General features: G+C 45.1%; 1 protein-coding gene across 7 annotated transcripts in view; it reads right to left on the bottom strand.

Moving 5' to 3' along the window:
* The window catches only part of TNC (tenascin C), a 93,485-nt gene that overhangs the window by 38,421 nt on the left and 33,229 nt on the right, over positions 1-21,835 (bottom strand). For 6 of the 7 annotated variants that reach the window (XM_053921293.1, XM_053921301.1, XM_053921296.1 and 3 more), the window contains 10 exons: positions 18,111-19,520; positions 16,594-16,857; positions 15,477-15,592; positions 14,415-14,571; positions 10,752-11,021; positions 9,792-9,977; positions 9,472-9,561; positions 7,530-7,793; positions 1,120-1,392; positions 305-577 (listed from right to left, as the gene is read on the bottom strand). In XM_053921293.1, the coding sequence (XP_053777268.1) occupies positions 305-577; positions 1,120-1,392; positions 7,530-7,793; positions 9,472-9,561; positions 9,792-9,977; positions 10,752-11,021; positions 14,415-14,571; positions 15,477-15,592; positions 16,594-16,857; positions 18,111-19,520 (3,303 nt within the window). The remainder of the gene's footprint in view (positions 1-304; positions 578-1,119; positions 1,393-7,529; positions 7,794-9,471; positions 9,562-9,791; positions 9,978-10,751; positions 11,022-14,414; positions 14,572-15,476; positions 15,593-16,593; positions 16,858-18,110; positions 19,521-21,835) is intronic. The other variant, XM_053921307.2, reaches the window with a different exon arrangement.

The raw sequence follows: 21,835 nt of genomic DNA, 5'->3' as shown, positions 1-21,835 counted from the left end.
TTTTTACACTTGCAAATTGTGCTTTCCAACTTCTTAAATATTATCACTGAGACTTGCTTTGAAAGAAAAGTCACCTCTCACTTTTGTAAAGGAAAGGTAGGTGGAATTTCCCACGGAACTGGCTACCCTGCTACAACTCGGACTTGGCTGTGTAAGGAACATGACCCTGCCACAGAAGCAGGGGCGATTCACAGGTTTCCCCTAGGTGGTGGGGGCTGAACCCTGTTTAGAGCAGGGAAGAGCTTTGATCCCTCCTGAGCAGAGACCATGGGAGGAAGCAAATTAATGAGTTAGTTTAGAATACCTGTCAGGACCTCAACAGAGAGCGGGGTTGTGCTGAAGTCCCGAGTGACCCCGCGGATGGTGACGCTGTAATGAGTGGCTGATTTGAGCCCAGGCAGGTCCACGGACCTCAGCCCTCCCGGGACGGTGAGGTTCTGGGCTGCCTCTACCGAGCCAGTCTCCTGCACCTGAATAAAAAACTGCTCATAGGCTCCTTCCGGAGCACTCCAGTTGAGCTTGAGGGTGTTCCAGCCCACCTCGGACACGGTGACCTCTCCCAAACTGGGAATCTCCCCTGGAGAAGGACAAAGAACCAGTTTAATAATCAAATCACGCAAGATCCAGGGACTCTGTAGCACAAGAACAGGCATTATGTGACTTAAAAAAAAAAAGTGACGTTCTTTAGATAAATATGCATCATGCAGCTTCCTAAATTTGAGAAATAGAGCAAAGGGGGTAAGGTGTAGGAAAATATTTGTTATTTTATTTCATTAAGGAATAGCCCTAACCTCTAGTAGACAAGGAGATTAATTTTCTCCTTTAAATAAAATGCCTTAATGCCCCTTAGCAGGAGGGATCCTGTTTGTGAAGCTGATGGCCCTTGCCTTTGGGGCTGACAGTGTAACCCCCAGGCTGGAATCTGCGGAACTCCAAAGGGTGTTGTCCACATGGGGGTCAGTGTGGAAGCTGCCCCTGGAGCTGTGCAGCCTCACGGCTCCCCATTCTTACACACCATAGCGCTATAACCTGGGGCAGAACAAGTCTATTCAAAAGCAAGTTGCATCTGATTATCCTTGGGAAGTTTCCTGTTGGAAAAAACAGAAAGGTAAGAGGTACCTGTGGAGGCCTCAGCGGAGAGCACTGGTGTTCTATAGCCCCGGATCACCCCGTAGATGGTGACTCTGTAAGGGGTGGCGGCCTTGAGGCCTGGGATGTCCACAGCCCGCAGGCTGCCGGGCACCGTGAGGTTCTGAGCTGCCTCCACCTTGTTGGCCTCCTGCACCTGAATGACAAAGTGCTCATAGGCCTGGTCAGCTGCGGTCCAGTTGAGTCTGAGGCCATCCCAGCCAACCTCGGTCACGGTGAGGTTTTCCAGTTCAGGGGTGTGGTCTGAATAATGACAGAGATGGGGTCAGTTAAACCATGCCTCAAAATGCTTGCTTCCTGGGAGCCCCAAAATGGCACCCCAGCTGCCAGTGCTGAAAGGCCATGGGGGCCTGAGTGCTGTGTGTCACCGATCGTGTCCCTGAATGCGTCCCTGAAAGGTGCCGTTGCAAAACAACAACAGAAACATCAGTGTAATACTTGTTTTGCCTTGTTGCATATTTGGGCTTGTCTTTTGGAAATGGTGTTTTCCTGTTGACCTGTGGTCTGTGTTATTACTGCTCTTGGTTTCAGTTTATTCCTTTACTCTGTTGGTTATTCCTTGGATTCTTGGTCTGAGCTGTCCAGCCTCCTGTATTTTTAGAAAATTGGCTCCTCTTAGATGTCCTGCCTTTTTGTGCTTCCTTCATCTCCTCTATATTATTGTCTCTTTGTGTTGGAATTTCTGTCAGTTTCCGGGGCTCAGATCAGTTTACATAAACCACTTCAGGAAGCTGAGAGATAAATCAATACAGTACAAGTAAGGCTGAACTGAGCAAGGCGATGCATCCGTACAAAACCGCCCCTTACCGGACAGAAAGACTGAGGCCCTGGGAGAAATGGTTGAAATGGGATGTGCTCTGTGCTGCATCTCCTCAGCACATGTGTGAAGTGCAGTAAAACTCTCCTGTCTGAACACACATAGCTCAGAGCTATAGTATGCCCAGGGCTGAGCTTAAATGGACTTTGCATGACCCAGGAAGAAAGGACTTTCTCTGGAAATGGATCCTGTAAACAACGGCGTAAGAACTTCTTTGAGTGCATTGAAAAGATTGCTTTGCCCCTCTATGTATGCCTTATACTGTTTGCTAGTTTTAAATGAGCTCTGTGCCCATTAAGGCAGGCTTCTAACTTGAAAATCTGAGTTTGCAATTGGATTGAAGATATCCTTTCAGAGGGGAAAACGTGAATCTGTTGAAGTCAGACTTTTCCAAGTTCTTGGGACTGTTCTTTCTAATTGTTTCATATTGACAAAGCTTATACTCCTTCAAATCTTGTTTGATTTAGAACAGGGGTCGCAAACTATGATCTGGGGGTCAAATCTGGTCTGCTGCCTATTTTGGTAGTGGGCACACTGACAGTTTTCATATTTTTAAATGGTTGGGGAAAAATCCACAGAAGAAGAACAAATACTTCAAAATACATGAAAATATATGAAATTCAGGTTTTATTGGAATGTAGTCGTGCCTGTTCATTTATGTATTGCTGATGGCTGCTAAAACCATCCTTAAACACACTGGCCCTTGTGAGGCCAGGAGCAGAGCTCCAGATATAACAATCATATCCTTGACCTTGGGATTTCAGCACAGCCACACTCAGGAGCACACCCTTTACAATAACCCAGCAGTCCTCTTGCATAAAGAGACATGGGACAAATCTAACCTCACCAAAACCTTAATGGTTAAGGAAATTGATCCAATGGCTCATAAACTCTCCTTCTTATCCCATTTTCTTCTTTTTTCTCCTCCTCCTTTCAAAATTGCTGGTCAGCAACTTACTTGACATTGATGATTTCCCCCTTTATGTGAATTAAGTCACTCTTTCTAGCTTTTAAAACTCTCTCTCTAATTCTGACATAAAACATGTTTTTTTTTTCCATGAGAGAAATTTCAGGTACCAAGTTGTGAGAGAGATGAGAGAGACCTAACTGGGCAGGGAGGAAGGGATTACAGATTATCTATTACACTGTGGCAGCGAAGATGGAGGGAGGGAGGAGAGGAGACCCACAATGGAGAATGTCTCTTCCTGATGAGAACCGTCTTTCCTCTTTGAATCAGTGTTTTATATGCCAGTGACACTATGTCATACAATGCTCCCCTCCCCCACATCCTGCTTCATCTGCTCACACAGTGGAGAGTAACTTCACCTAACGTTATGTTTCTCAGTGAGAAACACGGTAACGGGATTTCCACCAAAATTTCTGGTTATTCTTCCATCTTTTTGTCTTTTGAAGGGGGAGGTATGTAAATCAAGGAAGATTATACTTTCAAGTTTAAAATCAAGTTTCTACTTAGTGAATGATGCTGTGAGTGTTTCTGTAGCGGGTGCCTTTGGTATCCCACCCAAACCTCTTCACTAAACCAGTGCTAGTCAGATACGTATTCATCTATCAATGAATAAAATCACTAGATAAATTAAAAGAAGAGGGATAAGAATAATAAAAAGAGAGAGAATGATATTGATAAAAATTCAGCAGACAATAGCTGAGGTGGGGACCAAGAGGCTTCCCATAGTAAATGCTGACTCTGTATTTCAACAGCAAATGACACGCTGGGGGCTCACTGCCCAGGAAGCCCAGTATTTCTGTTGTATAGTTCCATACTCAATTTCCTGGCATTTCTTTATGAAAAGGCTGTTGTCTTTTTCTTCCAGCTGTGCCCTGGCATCTACCCTCTGAACAATGTCAGTGGGCCTGGGAAATCAGAATTTCGAAATCCCATTTCTGGGCTGATGGTGGGTTGACCAGCTGGCCTGAAGGAATTTCTGGCTGTGCCAACTTCAGATCTTTAGATTCCCAACATCTTGTAGATGATAAAGTGGTAAGTAGTTTGCCACCTTAAAATATGCCTTTTTGGAAAAGTTATTATTTTAAGCTGGTTATTTTTAAGAAACAAAACACTCAAGAAGAAGCTTTGACCTGTTCCCTAGCTGCTTAAACAACTGAGGTCCCCACATGCTCATAAAGCACATGCCTTGTGCTCGCCTATGTCCAAGGCCCTGGGGATACATTGCTGGATAGAGACAGAGTCCTTACATTTTGGTTGGTAGTAGGAGCCAGACAACAGAAAAATAAACCAAATTACTGGATAATATCAGGCCAGATAAGTGTCGAGAGGAACTCTGGAATGCATGGAGGGGTAAATTAGCATGGGGGCACCATTTTATATTAGTGGCCAGAAAAGTCTTTTGAGATAATACATGAGCTGAATGCAATGAGGAAGATGCCATGGGAAGAATTAAGAGAACAGTGGTAACTAGGCAGCAAGAAGAGCACGTGTAAAGGCCCTAAGGTAGGAGTAGGCTCAGCACACTTAAGGAACAGTGAGAAGGCCGAGGTGACAATGGGGCAATGAGTAAAGGGACAAATGGTGGGAACCGGGTCAGAGTGATGGGAAGAGTCAGAGTCTGTTGGGTCATGTAGCCTGTGGTAGGGTCCTTGGATCTTTCTTCAGATATGATGGGCAGCTTGGTTATGCATACTTTTAATTTGGTGCCATATCATGAAAAAGGTTTGCACTTTGGCTCAATTCCACAGCTACAGCCCTGGAATTCCCTGGGAAAAATGCTTTAGGGAAGCCAATTCCACAGCTTCTGTGTAAAACCCACAGACGATGAGTGGCACTTTGCAGACTTCTGCTTTTAAGAGTCTAGTGATGCAGAACTGGGAGTCCCTTTCTTCTGAGGTCTGAACCTACAGTCCTTTGACATTTCAGGACTCATAACCACATAATACATCTACCCAAGAGCTCCCATTTTTCCTGTTTCTTTTTTCTTCCCACATGCTTATAAAGGCGGAGAGCCTGGACTCCTATTTCTTTACATATTCCACAACACAGTCCTGTTGGCCTCTATGGTCTGTCCAAAAGCTTACTCACATTTTAGGCCTGATTCTCAAAGGCATTCTGTGCTCCTACTGCATGCTCTCTCTGCCTTCCAGTTACAGCAAGTGGAGTGTCGTGTTTTCTGTTTATTAGATCGTCAGTTCCGCAGAGCACTAACCTGTCTTAATTGCTCTAGCATCCCCAGAATTTAGCACAGAGCACACTTGTAGTATATTGTTGACTGTAGTAAATGTAAGAGACTTGGGAAGACAGAATTCAGGAGAAGGAAAGAAATGTCCACTTCACTTTTAACAAAATAATATAATTCTATGGAGAAAGCTATAGAGAAATATTATGGAGACAATGGGTAAAGAACCAATAAAAGGGACTATATATCTTTTTTTCTATAATGAAGAATGTCTTTAAATGTCCAACATGATTTCTGTGAAATAGTTTTAAGGAGGCATGCCTGGGAGATGAAATCATGAGCCTTTGGGAGGCCCAAACTGGGCTTTCAGTCAGAGACAAAGTAGTCCCAGCCTGTGGTTCACTTGGAAGCTTTCATCTCTCTGAGCTGCTGAGGCCTGGGTTTCCCTACTGGAGATAGGAGATAATGTGGCTACAGGGTAATATGATTGAATGGAGCTAGGGGACTCTCTATGATTCAGCATTTGTCAAAGTCAGGGAAAAGCAAAGAGAGAGAGAAGAGAAAGAGGAAGAGAGGGGGAGAAGGAAGAAGAAGAGGAGCAAGAGGAGGAGGAGGAATTTCCTATTTTTTGTTTTTCTGATTCTTTGTTATCCCTTGATACCTTATAACAAGCTGAAACATTCACCTCTTTACCATGGATTTAATCCTCCCTGATTCTATTCTGCCCCTCCCTCTATTAGCTATGATTAAGCTTCCTCTCCATAGGATCCTTGACAATCATCTCAGAGCTGTGAGGGAAGCAGCCCATGCACAGTCCATAGAACGGACCACCAGAGCCCCCTTTAGACTCTCTGAAGAGGCTGCTTTTTGCCTGCCAAATAGTCCTTCCCTTTCACTTTTTCTTATAAACAGCCACATTTTTCTGTGGGCAGCGACACGATCAGCCAGAAGACTACCTTTCTATAGCTAGGAATGGCCAATAAAATGTGAATAGAAGTCATTAGTGAGGTTTCCACAAAGACTTATTTAGTAGCTACTCCTTTTTTGTTTTTTGTTTTTTGTTTTCCCTCCTTTATACTGTCTAGAACATAGATGTGAAGGCTGTACTGCAGCAGCCATATTGTGACATGGAGGTGACTTTGAGAATGGAAGCCAAGAATAGTGAAACAAGGAGAAAAGGAGCTGGAGTCACTGATAATTTGGAACTATCCCTGAATCACCTAACCTCAGATTTACTTTATGAGAGAAGAAACCAACTTTTATCTTACTTAAGTGACTGTTATTTGAGATTTATATAATATGCTGGTGAAGGTATTTATAAATGACAGAGACTCAGAGGCATTTCCAAATTTGTCCATTACAAGCTCTTTTCTGTTTATGGAGAGCCAGCTGGAGTAATAGTTCTGCCATGACACTTTCTCTGGCGGCTCCTGATTCCCTTAAGCACTTCCTTTTAATTGACTGGATTTCATCTAGCATTCTGAATGTCTAGCCTTCCCTGAGGTCTGTGAGCAGGAGCAAGGGAGCCAGAATGACAATGCCAAGTGCATAACCCACTTGCCCCTCAAATATCAGCACACTACAATGTATTCAGTAGGTTCTCAAGAAATAATTGAATTGAAACTACAGACTATTACTTGTCAAACCCTGAAGAATTAACATTTTCCAAGTATATGTCTTTTATATCTGGGGGCCAGAATTATATGTGCATATTTTTCATATAGGAAGGACTGATTTATGTATGTATGTATGTATGTATGTATGTATGTATTTTTCATTTTAGCCACGGAGGAAGTCTGGCAGCAGGTACAAAGTACAGAATGATTGGGCTAGAAGGGACACTGGAGGTCAGATTAGCTGCCATGGGACAATGAAATTCACCTCTTAATGACTAAGAGAAAAGAGAAAATGAGAAGGGTACTTTGGAAGGCTCCAAGGACCATATGCAAATTTGCAGTAATCTTAGAGGAAAGCAAAAGACCTGGAACAGAAACATTTAATGAAAAATAACCGAAGAATTATTACCAACATCATGGTCATCTTGAAAAAAAAAAGTAAGTTAATTGTTAGGCTAAAGGGGGCAGGGGACAACAATTTAAAAGACTCTGTATAGTGCACAAAATAAAATTAAAAAAGAACCAAAGACAAGCAGAAATCCTGATGCTTTCAGCTTTCCTAGGAAGAAATAGTTGAAAACCACTATTGATCACCCAGCAGAGGAACTTTGCCTAGTCAGTTGACAAAAGGAAAAGATAAATGAATAGCTCTTTCAAAGGGGCATGTAGAAGCTTTGTGAGTAGAGAAAGTGGCAGGACTTCCCATCCGGTGTTCCCGTGTGAAGACAACCTAGCACCTGGGTCTGCCAACCTCTCAATCAACAGAGTGTCTGTGGGGAGCTCAGGGGCTGACCTTACCTGTGGATGCCTTCACTCGCGCGGGCTTGCTCCTGTGCCTGCCCTTCTCTGCTCTCAGGAGGATGGCATATTCCTGCCCAGGTTCCAGACCTCTCAGGACGTAGGAGGTAGTGTCTCTGGGAAGCTGCACCTCCATCGGCTGGCCTGAGGCAAGGCTGTAGTTGAGGCGGTAATGGTCAAACTTGGCCAACGGTGACTTCCAGAAAAGGGTCAGGGTGGTCTCTGTTGTCTCAGAAACCCGAAGGTCCTTGGGTGCGTCCATATCTGGGAGGAAGACACAGAGATGAACCCTCTTCAGGCTGTGAAGCTGGTTGTTTTTGGGACTGAAAGTCAGCTGGCTCTGGGCTGCAGCCCCAAATTCCTCTGTAGACTGCCGGGGAGGCTTCAGGAGACTCACCTAACTGGGTCTCAGCTTTCAGCTTTGTAAATGCTATTGTACATTACCTTGTCAGATTTATGGAAGACTGAAAACAATATAGTGGTACTTCCATACCACGAAATGTTACTCAATTAAGAGCAATTACAAGGGACTATTGATACAAAAAAACAACTTGGATGGATCTCAAGAGAATTATGCTGAGTGAAAAAGTCAATCTCAAAAGGTTGCCTTCTATATGATTCCTTTTATGTAGCATTCTTAAAATGACACAATTATAGAGGTAAAGAACAGATTAGTGATTGCCAAGGGTTAGGGACGGGGAGGGAGGTGTCGTGGCTATGCAAAAGGGAGAGAGACGCCAGTGATGGAACTATTCCAGGTCTTGACTGTAGAGGGGCATTAAAAAATCTACATGTGATAAAACTGCATAGAACGTAATACACACTCACAGATGAGTGATGTAAAACTGGCAACACCTGAATATATCAATGTCAGTTTCTTGGTGGTGATATTGTGGGGTTTTTTTAAAGATTTTATTTATTTATTTCTTGAGAGAGGGAAAGAGGGAGAAAGAGAGGGAGAAAAACATCAGTTTGTGGTTGCCTCTTGTGTGCCCCTCAACTGGGGACATGAGCTGCAACCCAGGCATGTGCCCTACTAGACTGGGAATCGAACCAGTGACCCTTTGGTTCACAGGCCGGCACTCAATCCACTGAGCCACACCAGCCAGGTGATACTGTTTTATAATTAAACAGTTGTTATCATTGGGGGAAACTGGGGGAGGGGCTTAGTGGGTCTCCCTGTATTATTTCACAGCATGTGAATCTACAATTACCTTAAAATAAAACGATCAAAACGAATATGTAAGTGCTCAGCACTGGCTCCTGCATAAGGAGGAAGCTCAGTGAAGCATGAGTTATATCCACCCTGCACTCCAGCCTCCCTTTTCTTCACAATATCTGGGGGCATGATATCAGGAGGAGGCTGGCGGAGAGATAGAGGAAAGTGTTTTCTTTTCTATAAGTTTTCCAGAAAAAAAGGAAAAACCTTGAAGAAAGGAGCAATGGCTTCAAATCAGGCAGCCCTGCACCAGCCTTATCCAGAAGTCTGAGCCTCAGGATGCAATGGGTAAGAGCAAATTCTGACTTACCCTATGCTCCTGCCACTTAAGATTGGTATGACCAGGGTACGTAATAAAACTTAGGTGTGTTCTAACAAAAACCCTGCAGATGTGTTCGCATTAGTCAATGGCATTAAAAAAAAAACATGGAACGAGTTACGAACTTTAAAAAGTTTGTAGATTTCTTATGAGGTCTGGTTCCAATTTTTCCTAAAAAGAAACCCGCTGCTCTGTTTCCTGAGAGAGCAGTGTTGGCATCGTTTGGGTGTGCTGAGCTCACGTTCCTTTAGAGTTAGACATCTGGGCTAGATGATCCTAGGGGCTCCTTTGTCACTGGAGCGTCTGCTGTTTCTTTTAAAGCAGATTTTCTGCCTCAGGAGCCCTGTGTCTGTTAGTGGCAGCCCAGGGGGGAGGGGTGAGGTGGGAGTCCAGGTGCACCTCACCTGTGGCCGCGTTGATGGTGGCCGGATTGCTTTCTGTGTCCCCTTTCACAGCAGACACGCCAATCCCATATTCAGTTCCTGGCCTCAGGCCTAAGAGAGAACATAGAGGTTGAAATTCAGCTTCAAATTGGAAAGACTTTCAGAGGATCATAAAAATGCGCCCCCTCCCCTGGAGGCTATGATTTTTCAGTGTTCAGAATGCTCTCCAGACTGACTGACATCCCGGGGAGAGGAATTGCTGGGAACGTGTTCTCTCACTTGGAGGGTTGCCACCTGGGGCCATGTCCCGGGGCTGGCTGGGTCTGCGGTGTGGAGCTCACCTGTGAGTGTGGTCTTGGTTGTGGCTTGTTGGCTCCTCGGGACTTCGACCTCGGCGTGGTCCCCTCCAGAGATGGGTGCGTACTTAATTCTGTAGCTGTCGATGGCCGCCTTGCCGTTCCTCCACTCCAGGGTGATGCTGCTGTCGGTTTGCGAGACTCGGCGGAGGTTCCTGGGAGCATCCAGCCCTGTGTGGGGAAGGAAGGGGCGTCTGCATTGAAAACACCAGGTGCCAGGAGAGTGGGAGTCTGACAACTCGAGCTGAGACATAAAAGGTCCTCACCTTTGGAGAAAAACGACAAAATTGCGCCCATACCTGTCACAATAGCTGATGCACAAATCCAAACAAATAGGACATATCTGGTACCTTTCCCCATTATTAATATATGTGATGCTTTAGTCATCCGTCCTTTCCTCAGATTTTGTGCTTAAAAAAACTATACAGAAACTTACAAATAAGCTCTATGAGTGTAAGAACTGGTCTGTTGAGTTTGTCAATGCACTTCTAATAACTCACGTAGTGCTTACTAAACTCTGAAAAATATGTATCAAATGACTGATCGACACTTTGGTACATTAAAAAAGATGCCATAGACTAAGAGGTTAGGAGGCATCTTTGTCATTCATGTTTTCCATACACTCTATTTTATTATTAAAAATTCTATTTAAAATTTTTTTACTAGAATTTTTGTCTGAGAATGTCAGACCAGCGCCTTCTATGTATGCAAATGTGTGTGTGTATACATACATGTATGCATGTGTATATGTATGTATATTTGTATGTACACACATATAGCTTTGAAAGGTTATTTTGGGTATTTTTTTCTTTGAAAAATTAATCAGTCAAGCAGTACAATATTTGAAAATGAAATTTAAAGGAATGAAAATTCCCTTTCTACTTTCCTGCTGTAAAAGGAGCCGGGAAGACACCCCAGTGCAGAGGGGGAGGGGAATCCCCTTACCGGTTGTGAAGGTCTCTTTGGCAGGGTTGCTGGCCATGTCCACCCTGCGGGAGATGAGGGACACCTCGTACTCGGTGTCGGGCTTCAGGTTCCCAATGGAGTACTGGTTCTCATCGGCTGTGAGATCGATGGTGGTGCGGTCGCCTGGCACATCTTTGATCCCATAGGAGAGCTCAATGCCGTCGATCTCGGCCAGGGGCTTGAACCAGGTGACCAGTGCCGTGGTGTCCGTGACGTCTTTCACCTCCATCTGGCTGGGAGCATCCAAGCCTGTGACCAGCAGAGGACAGAGCTATTTCAGAGACCAAGGGGGCTGTGCCAGGGCTGAGCAGATAGGCAGCCGTCCCCATCCACCTCCACATAGTCAGTGTAATATTGACCACTCAACCTTACTTTCTCTTCGGAGCCTCCATTTCCTGGTTGACAAGCTGAAAGGAGGGATGATAACAGGTACCTGGTGGGGTTTGTTGTTTTTCTCCAAGTAAAGGAGACAATGCTTGCAAAGCATCTGGCAGGGAGTCTGGGACGCGGCAGCCACATCAAAGGTGGTTGTTACTCTGTTAATATTATCATTACTGTCTTCGTAAGTTGGAGAAACAAGCTTAGTGTCTACTTCATTTAAAAAACACTGACTTAGCCTCTCTTGCCTTTTTAACTAGACAATACTCTGGAAGTACGGCGCTGGAAAGTGAGGCAATGACTGTCTCACCAGCATATGGAAAGTTATTTTTGATGAAAAGGATTCAGGAAGGAAAGTCTTGGTTGCCTATCCTTGTCTCCTCAGTACGGCCTTCCTCCTGCCCCGTTACTCACCTCCTGTTCTATCCACCCTTCGGTTTTGGAGCTCGGACAGCAGGCTGCTCAGCTCTCTGAGAGCAATTCATGCTGTTTCTCCCCTCCTGGCCTCTACACTGGCTGTTCCTTTGTTTCTTCTTCCCACGATTGCTTGTCCTCCATCTAAAAATCTCCTACTCACCCTTCAGAATTCCATTTATAGGTCACTTCCTAATGAGAAGCCTTAATTCACCCTGTTACAATCAGGTAAACAGATATTCCCTCCCCAAAGGCTAAAAAGCTTCAGTTAATCAGGGTGATTAAGTTCTAGAGGTTTGCTGTATAATATTGTACCTATAGCTAACAATACTGTAGTATAAACTTAAAAATGTGTCCAGAGGACAAATCTCATACTAAATGTTCTTACCACAATTAAAAGGAAGAATATTTTAATAGTGTAATTTTCTTTCTGTTTGCAACAGATTTCCATACAGTTTATTCAAAGTGTACTTATTATTCAATTTAGATAGGGTCATTCATTCGTTCAGACAAAGGGTCTTTGATTTATCTTAATCCCCAGCATAGAGTCAGGCTCTGTCATTGATGTGTTGTCTATTTTTTTTAATTACATAAACAATTTCAATGCAAACACTAAAACATTCCAGGCATTCAGTACATGCCTAAAATGAAGACTTGCTAGGCATTTCAGTCAATGTTTCCTTCTTTCTTCATTTTTAAAAGTAGTTAAGTTCGTGTTTTCAGTATTGGTTGAGGAAACAATAGCAAATGAAAGGAGCTTGGTTTTATAAGGGGAATGAGAAGAAGGCATTGTTCGCAGCTAACTGTGAGAAACCTACCATCTATTTTCTTTAATTCCAGTTGTTGATATCTGAGTGTTGCCTCACAGATAATGAGCCCATAAAATGCACAACGAAAATGATGCTATAATTCAATAGTGAAGCTGCCTGTCCCGCGTTCTTACAGGGGATAGCAAGCCCCCTCACCATACCTACTATCTTACCTTGGTGGCTCTTTTACTAAAGAAGTTGGGATTCAGCCGAGGACACTGCTCTCTCCCTAGATTCGGGATGCTTGGAGAGAGGAGACCGGGATTGCACTGTGCTTATCATGTGCCCAGCACAGTGCTTTGTCATTTACGTGTTAACTCTCATGACACCTCCACAAGTAGGATATGATAAACCCATTTTCCAGATGCTGGGTCAGAGGTTTATAGAAGGGAACCCGCTCAAGGTCACAGTGAGTAGTGAACCTGGCATTCAAACTCAGGACTGTTTGGGTCCAAAGCCCATGTTTTTTTTCCCTCTAAATGCAAAGGCCTCTCAAAAACATTCATGTTTTTGGTTGTAATGCAGCCTCTATAAAGATCAGAGGGAAAGAGTCAAAAATGTTTTGGCACCAAAACCTTAAGGTTCTTTAGACAAAAGAAATCGTTCAGGTAGCGACAAAGTGAACAGGTAAATATCTGCCTCTCAGTGTTGCTACTTATATGATTATGGAACATCAAACGTTAGGACGTTTGTCCTGCAGAAAGAAGAAAATAAAGCAGCCAATTCCCATGTTTAGATTACAAAGAAAAGGAAAGAAAGGTCTTTTGTATTCTCAGTGTGTCTTGCATTTGCTTGATCTTTTTATGCCTTTCTGATGATCTAATGATTTTTTCCTGTTGGTACCTGCCTTCTACCTACCACAGAGGGACATTGTCAGGATGATGGAAATGCTTGTTTATAAAGGAGACAATTGTATGTACTGGCTCTGAGCTAGACAAAGTATGCAAGTATTTAAATGCAAGAGATTCTTTCTTGTCATTAGCCAACAGCAGTGTGCTGTTGGAAAGATTTAACTTTCCAACAGTGCCCTGCCAAGAAGAGTCAATTCCTTAAGCAGGTGGCACATGTGTTATTTTTAAAAAAGATAAACAGGTTATATCAAATAGCAATGAAAAATAATTTTATTTATTTATTCACTTACTTATTAAAACTTTGCTTTCTGGTAGAACAACTCCAAATTTGGATGTTTTTCCCCCCGTCAAATGATCTAGCAGTGCCGAATCCTATTCTACCCCCAAGAAGTTCTGACATGATTAGGATTGAGTGACATTTTATTTAGATTCCTGTTGAAGACATGGAGGCAACATTCTACATAAACCTGAGCCTAGTCAACGCTGGTGGTAATGGGGTTCATGTAGTAAAATGAGACCCTGGCTCAAAATGGTGGTCCTGACAGTATTGACCATGTAGTATTGATTAAATTAATCTAATTTCTGTAAGTCTCAGTTTCTACTCTTGAAAAATAATACCAGTAATATTTGCCCTGCCTCTTTTACAGGTCTGGTGCTAATAGTAAATTAGATGATGTGGTAGATTGTTTGCAATGGTCTCAATTTTCCTGCATCCTGGCCACTTTGAAATGTGAAGTTGAAGTTCCATTCCTCGAGAGATACACCTGTTTCCCTATCCTTTACACCTGGACTGGCCTTGAGATTTGTTCGGGCAGAAGTAATATTAGTGCAAGGTTTTAGCCTGGTTAGCTACTATCAGAGCAGGGCCAGGGTAGCATCCTGGAGGCTGAGGGACCAGCGGAGCAGGAAGGCAGCACCCTGGATGAGGCCATCCTGGATCAACCAGGCCCCAGCCCACACAGATGCATAAGTGAGCCCAGTCAAGAGCACAAAAACTGTCCAGTGGAGCCTGACAGCAAGTCATCAATGTGTAGAATTAGTGTTTTAAGCCATTAAGATTTGGGCTTGGTTTTCCTATAGCAAAAGCTAATCGATACAGGCACTAGGAAGAGGGCATGTTATTAGCCAGAAATCCTATGAGTTACAATCAGCTTCCTCACGGTGTTGGCGATATTACAGGGGATACTCACGGGTGGTTGTCACCTTCTTTAGGCCTGGGCCCCGAGTATTGTTTTTCACGATGTGCAGAGATATCTCATAGTCCTGTCCAGGAGCCAGGCCTGTTTGCCGATATGTGGTCTCCGGCCTTCTCAGGCTTTTGGTGATCTCTTCCTCATCTTCTTTATTCTGGAAGATAGAGGCCCCCTGGTAAGACCTATAAAAGGTACCAGCCTCTTCACTTATACGATTCATTCATTTCACATTCATTCATTCCTCTTTTATTCTGTCTTCTACCCACTAAGCATTTACTCGAGTAGTATCTTGTCAGACATTTCTCAAGTGCATTTCTCTCATAAAGTTCCCAGCTTACCCCTTTGACACTCAAGTCGAGTGACAGAATGTGAGAGCCAAAGCAGTTCTGGAGCCACAGGCTTACTCTCTCTTCTGATAGAATAAGAAGCCAGCATCGCAGAGTGACTATGGGTGATTGTCCCATAGTCACAGAGCTAATTAGTGGCAGAGCCTGGGCTTGAACTCAGGAACCTACTACCCTCCTTCGCATGTACTTTAGGCCCAGAGGCATTTTGAGACAGAGACCATTTCCTCTCTTCTTTGCCTCTGAGTAGAGATTTTCAAGACTATGAGAAATAATTGAAGCCTAGAGATAACATGTCTTTGTCTAGACCACAGGTGGCAAACACAAGGGCCAGGGGCCAAATCCGGCCCTCCACCTTGTTTTATCCAGCCCAGCACCTAGTTTCTACCCAGGACAGTGCTGAGCTCCTTGCCCCTTGTTAAGGAGTAGTTACATTTATACAGTCCTAAAATTACATTTGACCCTTTGAAGGCAACCGTGAGGCTGATGTGGCCCCCACTGAAAATGAGTTTGACACCCCTGGTCTAGGCTCTCAGCCCTAAGTGTTATGCTTATTGACTTTTTAAAGTCACTTGAAATTATATGCAAACACACAAGGGCCAATTACAGCCTTGTCCTTCACTAAAAACCAAGGAACTAAAGTTGATATAAAAGTTTGCAATGGCCTTTGACCATCTTTTAGACTCTTGCATGCCCGCTGCTTTGTGCCCCCTACCATATTACGGAAGATGATCTCCCACGTTTCAAAAGCAATGTCCAGAGGATCCCACTCCACTTCCACAGATGTCTCCTTGATGGACTTGAATTTGAGGCCTTCAGGTGCAGGCAAGTCTGTCAGGGAACACACAGAGAGGAGGTAAGGACGGCAACATGTGTGGTAGAGGCAACACAGCCCTGTTCCACTGAACCCAAGGGTGGATGTCTGCCACAGTCAAGGGCTGATCATCCGAGCTAGATTTAAGGGTTCTTCTGGGATGCTGTCTACTGTGAGGCAGTATGAAAGAAGTATTAGGACAAACCATATGATTAATTTTTGGCAATTCCATATGGTTAAACCTAGTATGTGCACAGGCTTTGGAATCAGACAGACTTGGGCTAGAATTTAAGTTCTTCAATTACAAATTTTGTGTACTTGGACAAATTGCACAAAATGCCCCAAGCTTCAGGTTCTTCGCTTGAGAGAAGGAGGTAAGCATGCCTGCCCCTTGGGGATGTACTGGGGGCTGAGCGGTATGTTGCATGTAGACTGATGGGCATATCCCTGGCATGGAGTATGAGTGTAACATGGCAGCCACTGTTATTACAATTAAGCAAAAAAAGGCCACTTTCTAGCCCAACTTGCTTTTCAGGTATGAAGAAAATTATACTGATGTTGGACTCAAAGAAATAACTTGAACCCTAGTGTTTCCACTGCTAAAAAATACATATAGACAGTGAGTTGCATAGGAATGTAGTAGTAGAATCTGGCAGTTAAGAGCAGAAATCTGCAACCAGACTGCCAGGGTTCAAATCCCATCTCTGCCACTTATTAACTGTGTGATTTGGGATGAGATACTCAACCACAGAATCTCAGTTTCCTCATCTGTAAAATGGATTAACAATAGCTCCTATCTTACAGGGTTATTGTGACTTCAATGAGTTAGTATATGTAGAGTTTCTTTAAGAAAATATTCAGTGGGCTTCACTGAATTCCAGGGTCTTAATTGGTATAACTATGAAAGGACAGCTATGGAGTTTTGGGGGCAAAAGCAAGGCAATAACTCATGGGAACAGTTATGCACTGGGTGAAGGGAGGGCAGTTGAGGCCGCCAAGGGTAGTTCTGCTCACTCACAAGTGGCCACTCTTGCGCTGACAGGAATGCTCTTCTTGTTCTCCAGGATGGCGAACACTCGGATAAAATACTCCACGCCAGGCTCCAACTCCCGGATCATGGCGGATGTCTGGTCCCCGGGGACCCGGAACTGCATTTCCAGGCCATCCTCATGGGTCGGTGTGTACATAACAAGGTACTCTGTGACCCGCATCTCATTATCCCAGGCCAGGTTTACAGTCTCTTCTGTCACTTCGGTCACAATGAGGTCTTTGGGAGGGGACACTGATGGGAATAAGAAAGGACAGCTGGGGTCAGTAATGTACCCTACAAATTCTCTCTTCCACTGGCAGTCACAGAGACCTGAAATCCAGCTTCCATCTTCTCAAATGCAGAACTCACAGAGGAATGACTGCTGTGACCCATCTTTAAAAACTTTGGTGGCCATCTATGGCCATCAGGCTGAAGTTCCAGGTCAGCCATGTGGCCTTGAGGGTTCTTTGTAACCTGTTTCCTCTGACTTCTCCATTCCCTGGACCCTGGTTCAGATTCAGGCTATGGGAATCTTCCCAGGCTATGCACGGGAAGGGGCAGCCTGAGATTAGCTCTCTGCTCTGTACTTCAAGCCTGGGAAGATGTTTTGGGCTCACCTGGCCCAACTTTTTCACTTTCTACATGTGATTGAGGTAGAGGCATTTGCCCAGCTTAGCACATCTCATCATATTTGGACTCACATCTCCCTGCCAGCCTGGGGTTCTTCCCACCCAGCTTCTCTGCCTTGTCACATTGAACACAAAGCCATGTATTTATTCTTATCTACGAATAGTTTTACGCAAGGTGGCAATTCTCCATTTCGACAATGATAATATGGGTGGATGAGAGAAGTATGAAGAAGGTCCTCATTAAGCATGGACATGTCACTCTTCCTTGTGTTTTCATGCAGCCAGTGTGTACTGTGCAGTACTGCAGACCATGCCTTGTGCTAACCGCAGGGATAGTGCTCCTTTAAGGAGCTCACCATCCTTGGAATCAAAGACAGCACAGAAAAGATGAATTAAGGGATGGGCCTGCCTCATAAGTGGTCAGCATTCAGTCTTTAGCTGAGTGTGCATGTGTAACAGTTTGTTTTATGTAACCTCACTGCCCATTCAATTTAGCTGAATTTTTACTTCCATCCACATAGAGGGATCTGGTTTATTACTGGTTCAATGTCAGTGGGAAGTAGGAAAGAAGGTTGATGCTTAGCAAAAGGGAGGTTATCACTTCATCTACTTCATACTGGCTACTGGGTGTTAAACTCAGTGCAGATGAGTTAGGCAGACTCAAATGTCAGCTCTGTGATGTATTAGCTGTGTGTCCTTGGGACAATTCCATGACCTCTCTGAGCCTCCTAGACTCAAATAGGTAGCCCTGTAAGAGCTGAATAACCAGGGCCCCTTCCAAGAGTTTGTGTGTGTGTGTGTGTTTTAATATAACAGTTCTTCAACACATACCAGATGTATGGCCTTTGTCTTGCTAGTTTGAGCCCTGGTACTCACCCTCCGAGCAGTCTTCCCCGGTGTAGCCCTCATTGCAGATGCAGCGGCCTGCCACGCACTGTCCCAAGTTACTGCAGTCATTGGGGCAGGAGCGCTGCCCACAGTCCAGGCCTGTGAAGCCCTCGTGGCAGGCGCACTGGCCGTCCACGCATCGGCCCCGGCCGTGGCAGTCACTGGGACACCTTCGCTCCTTGCAGTCTTTGCCCACGAAGCCTTCGTGGCACACACACTGCCCATTCACGCAGCGGCCCTGGCCATGGCAGTCACTGGGACAGGAGAGTTCCGCACAGTCGCGGCCGGTGAAGCCGTCCTCACACACGCACTGCCCTTCCACACAGCGACCCCGGTGGCTGCAGTCCTTGGGGCACCGCAGGTCCCGGCAGTCTTCACCCGTGTAGCCGTCGTCACAGACACACATGCCATTCACGCAGCGGCCGTGCTGGTGGCAGTCATTGGGACAGCTCATTTCACTGCAGTCGTAGCCCTGGAAGCCTTGTTCACACACGCACTTCCCCTTGATGCAGCGGCCCCGGCTGTTACAGTCACTGGGGCACCGCAGCTGGCTACAGTCCTCCCCAGTGTAGCCCTCGTCACATACGCACTGCCCGTTAACACAGTGGCCATGGCCGCTACAGCCGTTGGGGCATCTGAGCTCACTGCAGTCAGCTCCCGTGAAGCCATCGTCACACTCACACTGCCCGTCGGTGCAGCGGCCGTGGTTGTGACAGTCAGCGGGACACCGCTTCTCGCTGCAGTCCACGCCAGCGAAGCCCTCGTGGCACACGCACTGCCCTGCCTCGCACCGGCCCTGGCCATGGCAGGCCTTCGGGCAGGTGAGCTGGCCACAGTCCTCTCCCGTGAAGCCTTCTTCGCAGTAGCAGGTGCCGTTGACGCAGCGGCCCCGGTCGAAACAGTCGTTGGGGCAGATCAGCTCACTGCAGTCTTCGCCGGTGAAGCCCTCGTCGCACACACACTCGTTCTCCACACAGCGCCCACGGTTGTAGCAGTTGTTGAGGCACAGGGGCTCGTTGCAGTCCTCGCCGGCAAAGCCGTCCTGGCACACACACCTGCCGTCCACACACCTGCCGTGCTCCTTGCTGCAGGGCACCGGGCAGACCTCCTGGCTGCAGTCAGTGCCGGTGTAGCCTTCGAAACAGATGCAGACCCCATTTGTGCACTTGCCCTGGTCATTGCAGTCGCTGGGGCAGGCCAGCTGGCTGCAGTCCTCCCCGGTGAAGCCCTCATTGCAGAGGCACTGCCCATCGAGGCACTGGCCTTGCAGATGGCAGTTGCCTGGACATTCGGGCTCAGAGCAGTTGGGGCCTTTCCAGCCAGGTTCACAAACACAGCCACATCCTTCGGTGCTGAAGTTCCCGTGGCCGCTGCAGAAGGGCCTGGTGTCCAGGCGGCCTGCAATGAAGAGAACAGAGGCTCTCAGCCCAATTTCTCAGTTTCTACCCATGAAACCCAGAATCAAATTCAGCCAGAGCACGGTTGCACCCTTGGGCCCCATTGGGCTTGAAAACTAGAAGGTTAGTGTGTGAAATCAGATGGTAGGAATTCTTAACTTGTCCTCTCTGAAATTTGTACACTTACATACAAAGTCAGTGTGTGCTTAGGATTGTAGGTATGTGTGTGTTTGTCTGTTTCCACCCCTGGGGAGAGGATTCATAGTTTTCACCCAATTTTCACATAGTCCCACAGCCGCCGTGGTTATGGATCACCGCCTCGTGGAATGCGTTCTGTGGGGCTTTGTTGCCACATTCATGGCCAACCAAGGTCAGGTATATAGGAGACATCCAAGAGATAATTGTTGAACTGGACCCAGTTCTGATTCTTTGACTCAAACTCTGTGCTGCTTCTGGGAAGGGCTTTAGGCTCTTTCTGGAGCTCAGTTTCTTCATCTGTCAAATGGGACCAACAGAGCACTTCCCTGGGGTCTATCAAGGTTAAATGGGGACATTAGGAGCTGACTGTTGTGCTCATCATAATGTTCTCTTTCAGAGGCTTTTGGGTTGACTCACATTGCCATATGGGTTTACGTGACCAAAACTTTCTAATTTTCTATAACTGAAATGAGGCAGTTAAGTCATGGCTTTCTAATTCTGTCAGCACAACTTGCAATTTGGCTCCGCCCCCACAGAACTCATGAGGCTCTATCTTTTCCCCACTCTTTCCCGGAGGCTGCAGTGGTGCATCTGAGGAACACAGGTCAGCGCTGACATGGCTTCAGCTCTTTAAAGTCCATGTACTGTCTCAGCTCCACTTGCAGGAGTCACCGGCGTGTTCTGTAGAACCCAAGGAGGAGCAACAGAACTCACTCCATTTTCTCTGCACATAAATACAGTTGAATTAATGTGTTTTATCCCCTTCCTGACAGCAGGCAGGAAGGCAATTTTTTTAAAAGAGTTTATTTGGAAAGTGAGAATCTACACCTGTGCTGTGTAGCATGGTGGCCACTGGACACAGGTGGCTATTAAGCAGTTGAACTCGGGCTGATCGGCATTGAGATGTGCGTTAAGTGTCAGATACATTCCAATTCCAAAGGCTTAGCATAAAAGAATGTAACATATCCTTTAATCATCTTTACACTGATTACAGGCCGAAACATGGATACTTTAGTTCTATTGGGTGAAAGAAAATAGATGATTCGAATTATCCTTATCTGTTTCTTTCCGTTTCTTTAACTTGGCTACTGGAAAATCTAAGGTTACATATATGGCTCACATTATATTTTTATTGGATGGTACTAGGCAATTATTTCAACCCACTTTTTAGAATTCATTCTATTGTACAACTCTCGTCTATTTTGCCAGCGAGTTGGTGGAAGACAACCTAATTTGTGCATAAAGAAATTTTTTTTTTTTTGCCAGAGCATGTCTTTAGTATTCTCCACTTATGGTCTATTCTTAAAATAATTTGCTCTAGTAATTTATGGTAATTTTTTCTGAGTGGTATAAATAGAGATTTTCATCTCTGATTTAAAGCTCTTGAAGCTCCTGCAGTTTTATCAACTTTAGGGAGTGGAGATGAAGATGATTTCAAAGTGACAACATTTCTTTATAAAGAATGCAGACAGGTAGTACTGGAAGACTGTGAATTCGCACAGCACACAGGCAGTCTCTTATTACCCTTTGGGTCAGCTGGACAGCTTCTTTGAGTCTCAGTTCTTACATCTGCAGAATGGGACTATCCCACCTCATCTTAAAGGGCTGGTGGGAGGGTTAAGTCAGGTAATGAATTACAGTGCCGTGTACCTAAAAGGGGCTCAACCATAGTGGTGAGCATCCTCATTGCTGCCACTCGGCTAGGGCATTTATTCCAATTCCCAGGCTTTGTACTGCTGTGGGAAGCATCGTGCATTTGTAACAGCATCAGGGTGTGAAATACTGTGGTTTAAGTCCTAACTTGGCCCCTTATCGCAGGCAGACCCTTGAGGAATCCCATCCTATTTCTGGGTCTTAGTTTCCCATTTGTATGGTGGGGTAATGGGGCTATGTCAGTACCTTTTAGAGTATGACCTTCGGGTCAGGAATTTCACAATGTGTACATAAGTTTTGAGGTAGAGAATGTGTATATTTCATGGTCAAATAAGTTTTAGAAACTAGTAATTAAAGTAAAATAGGTTTTTTTGAAGCAAGACTTCAGAGGCCTGCAAATTCCTCTGAGAAACATTTGTCACCAAGAACAGAATAAAGATGGTTACATTCTCTATGTTTATTTGA

The sequence above is a fragment of the Desmodus rotundus genome, chromosome 1, assembly GCF_022682495.2.
Source record: "Desmodus rotundus isolate HL8 chromosome 1, HLdesRot8A.1, whole genome shotgun sequence".
Taxonomy (NCBI): domain Eukaryota; kingdom Metazoa; phylum Chordata; class Mammalia; order Chiroptera; family Phyllostomidae; genus Desmodus; species Desmodus rotundus.
This window is presented reverse-complemented; position numbering and strand designations above follow the sequence as displayed.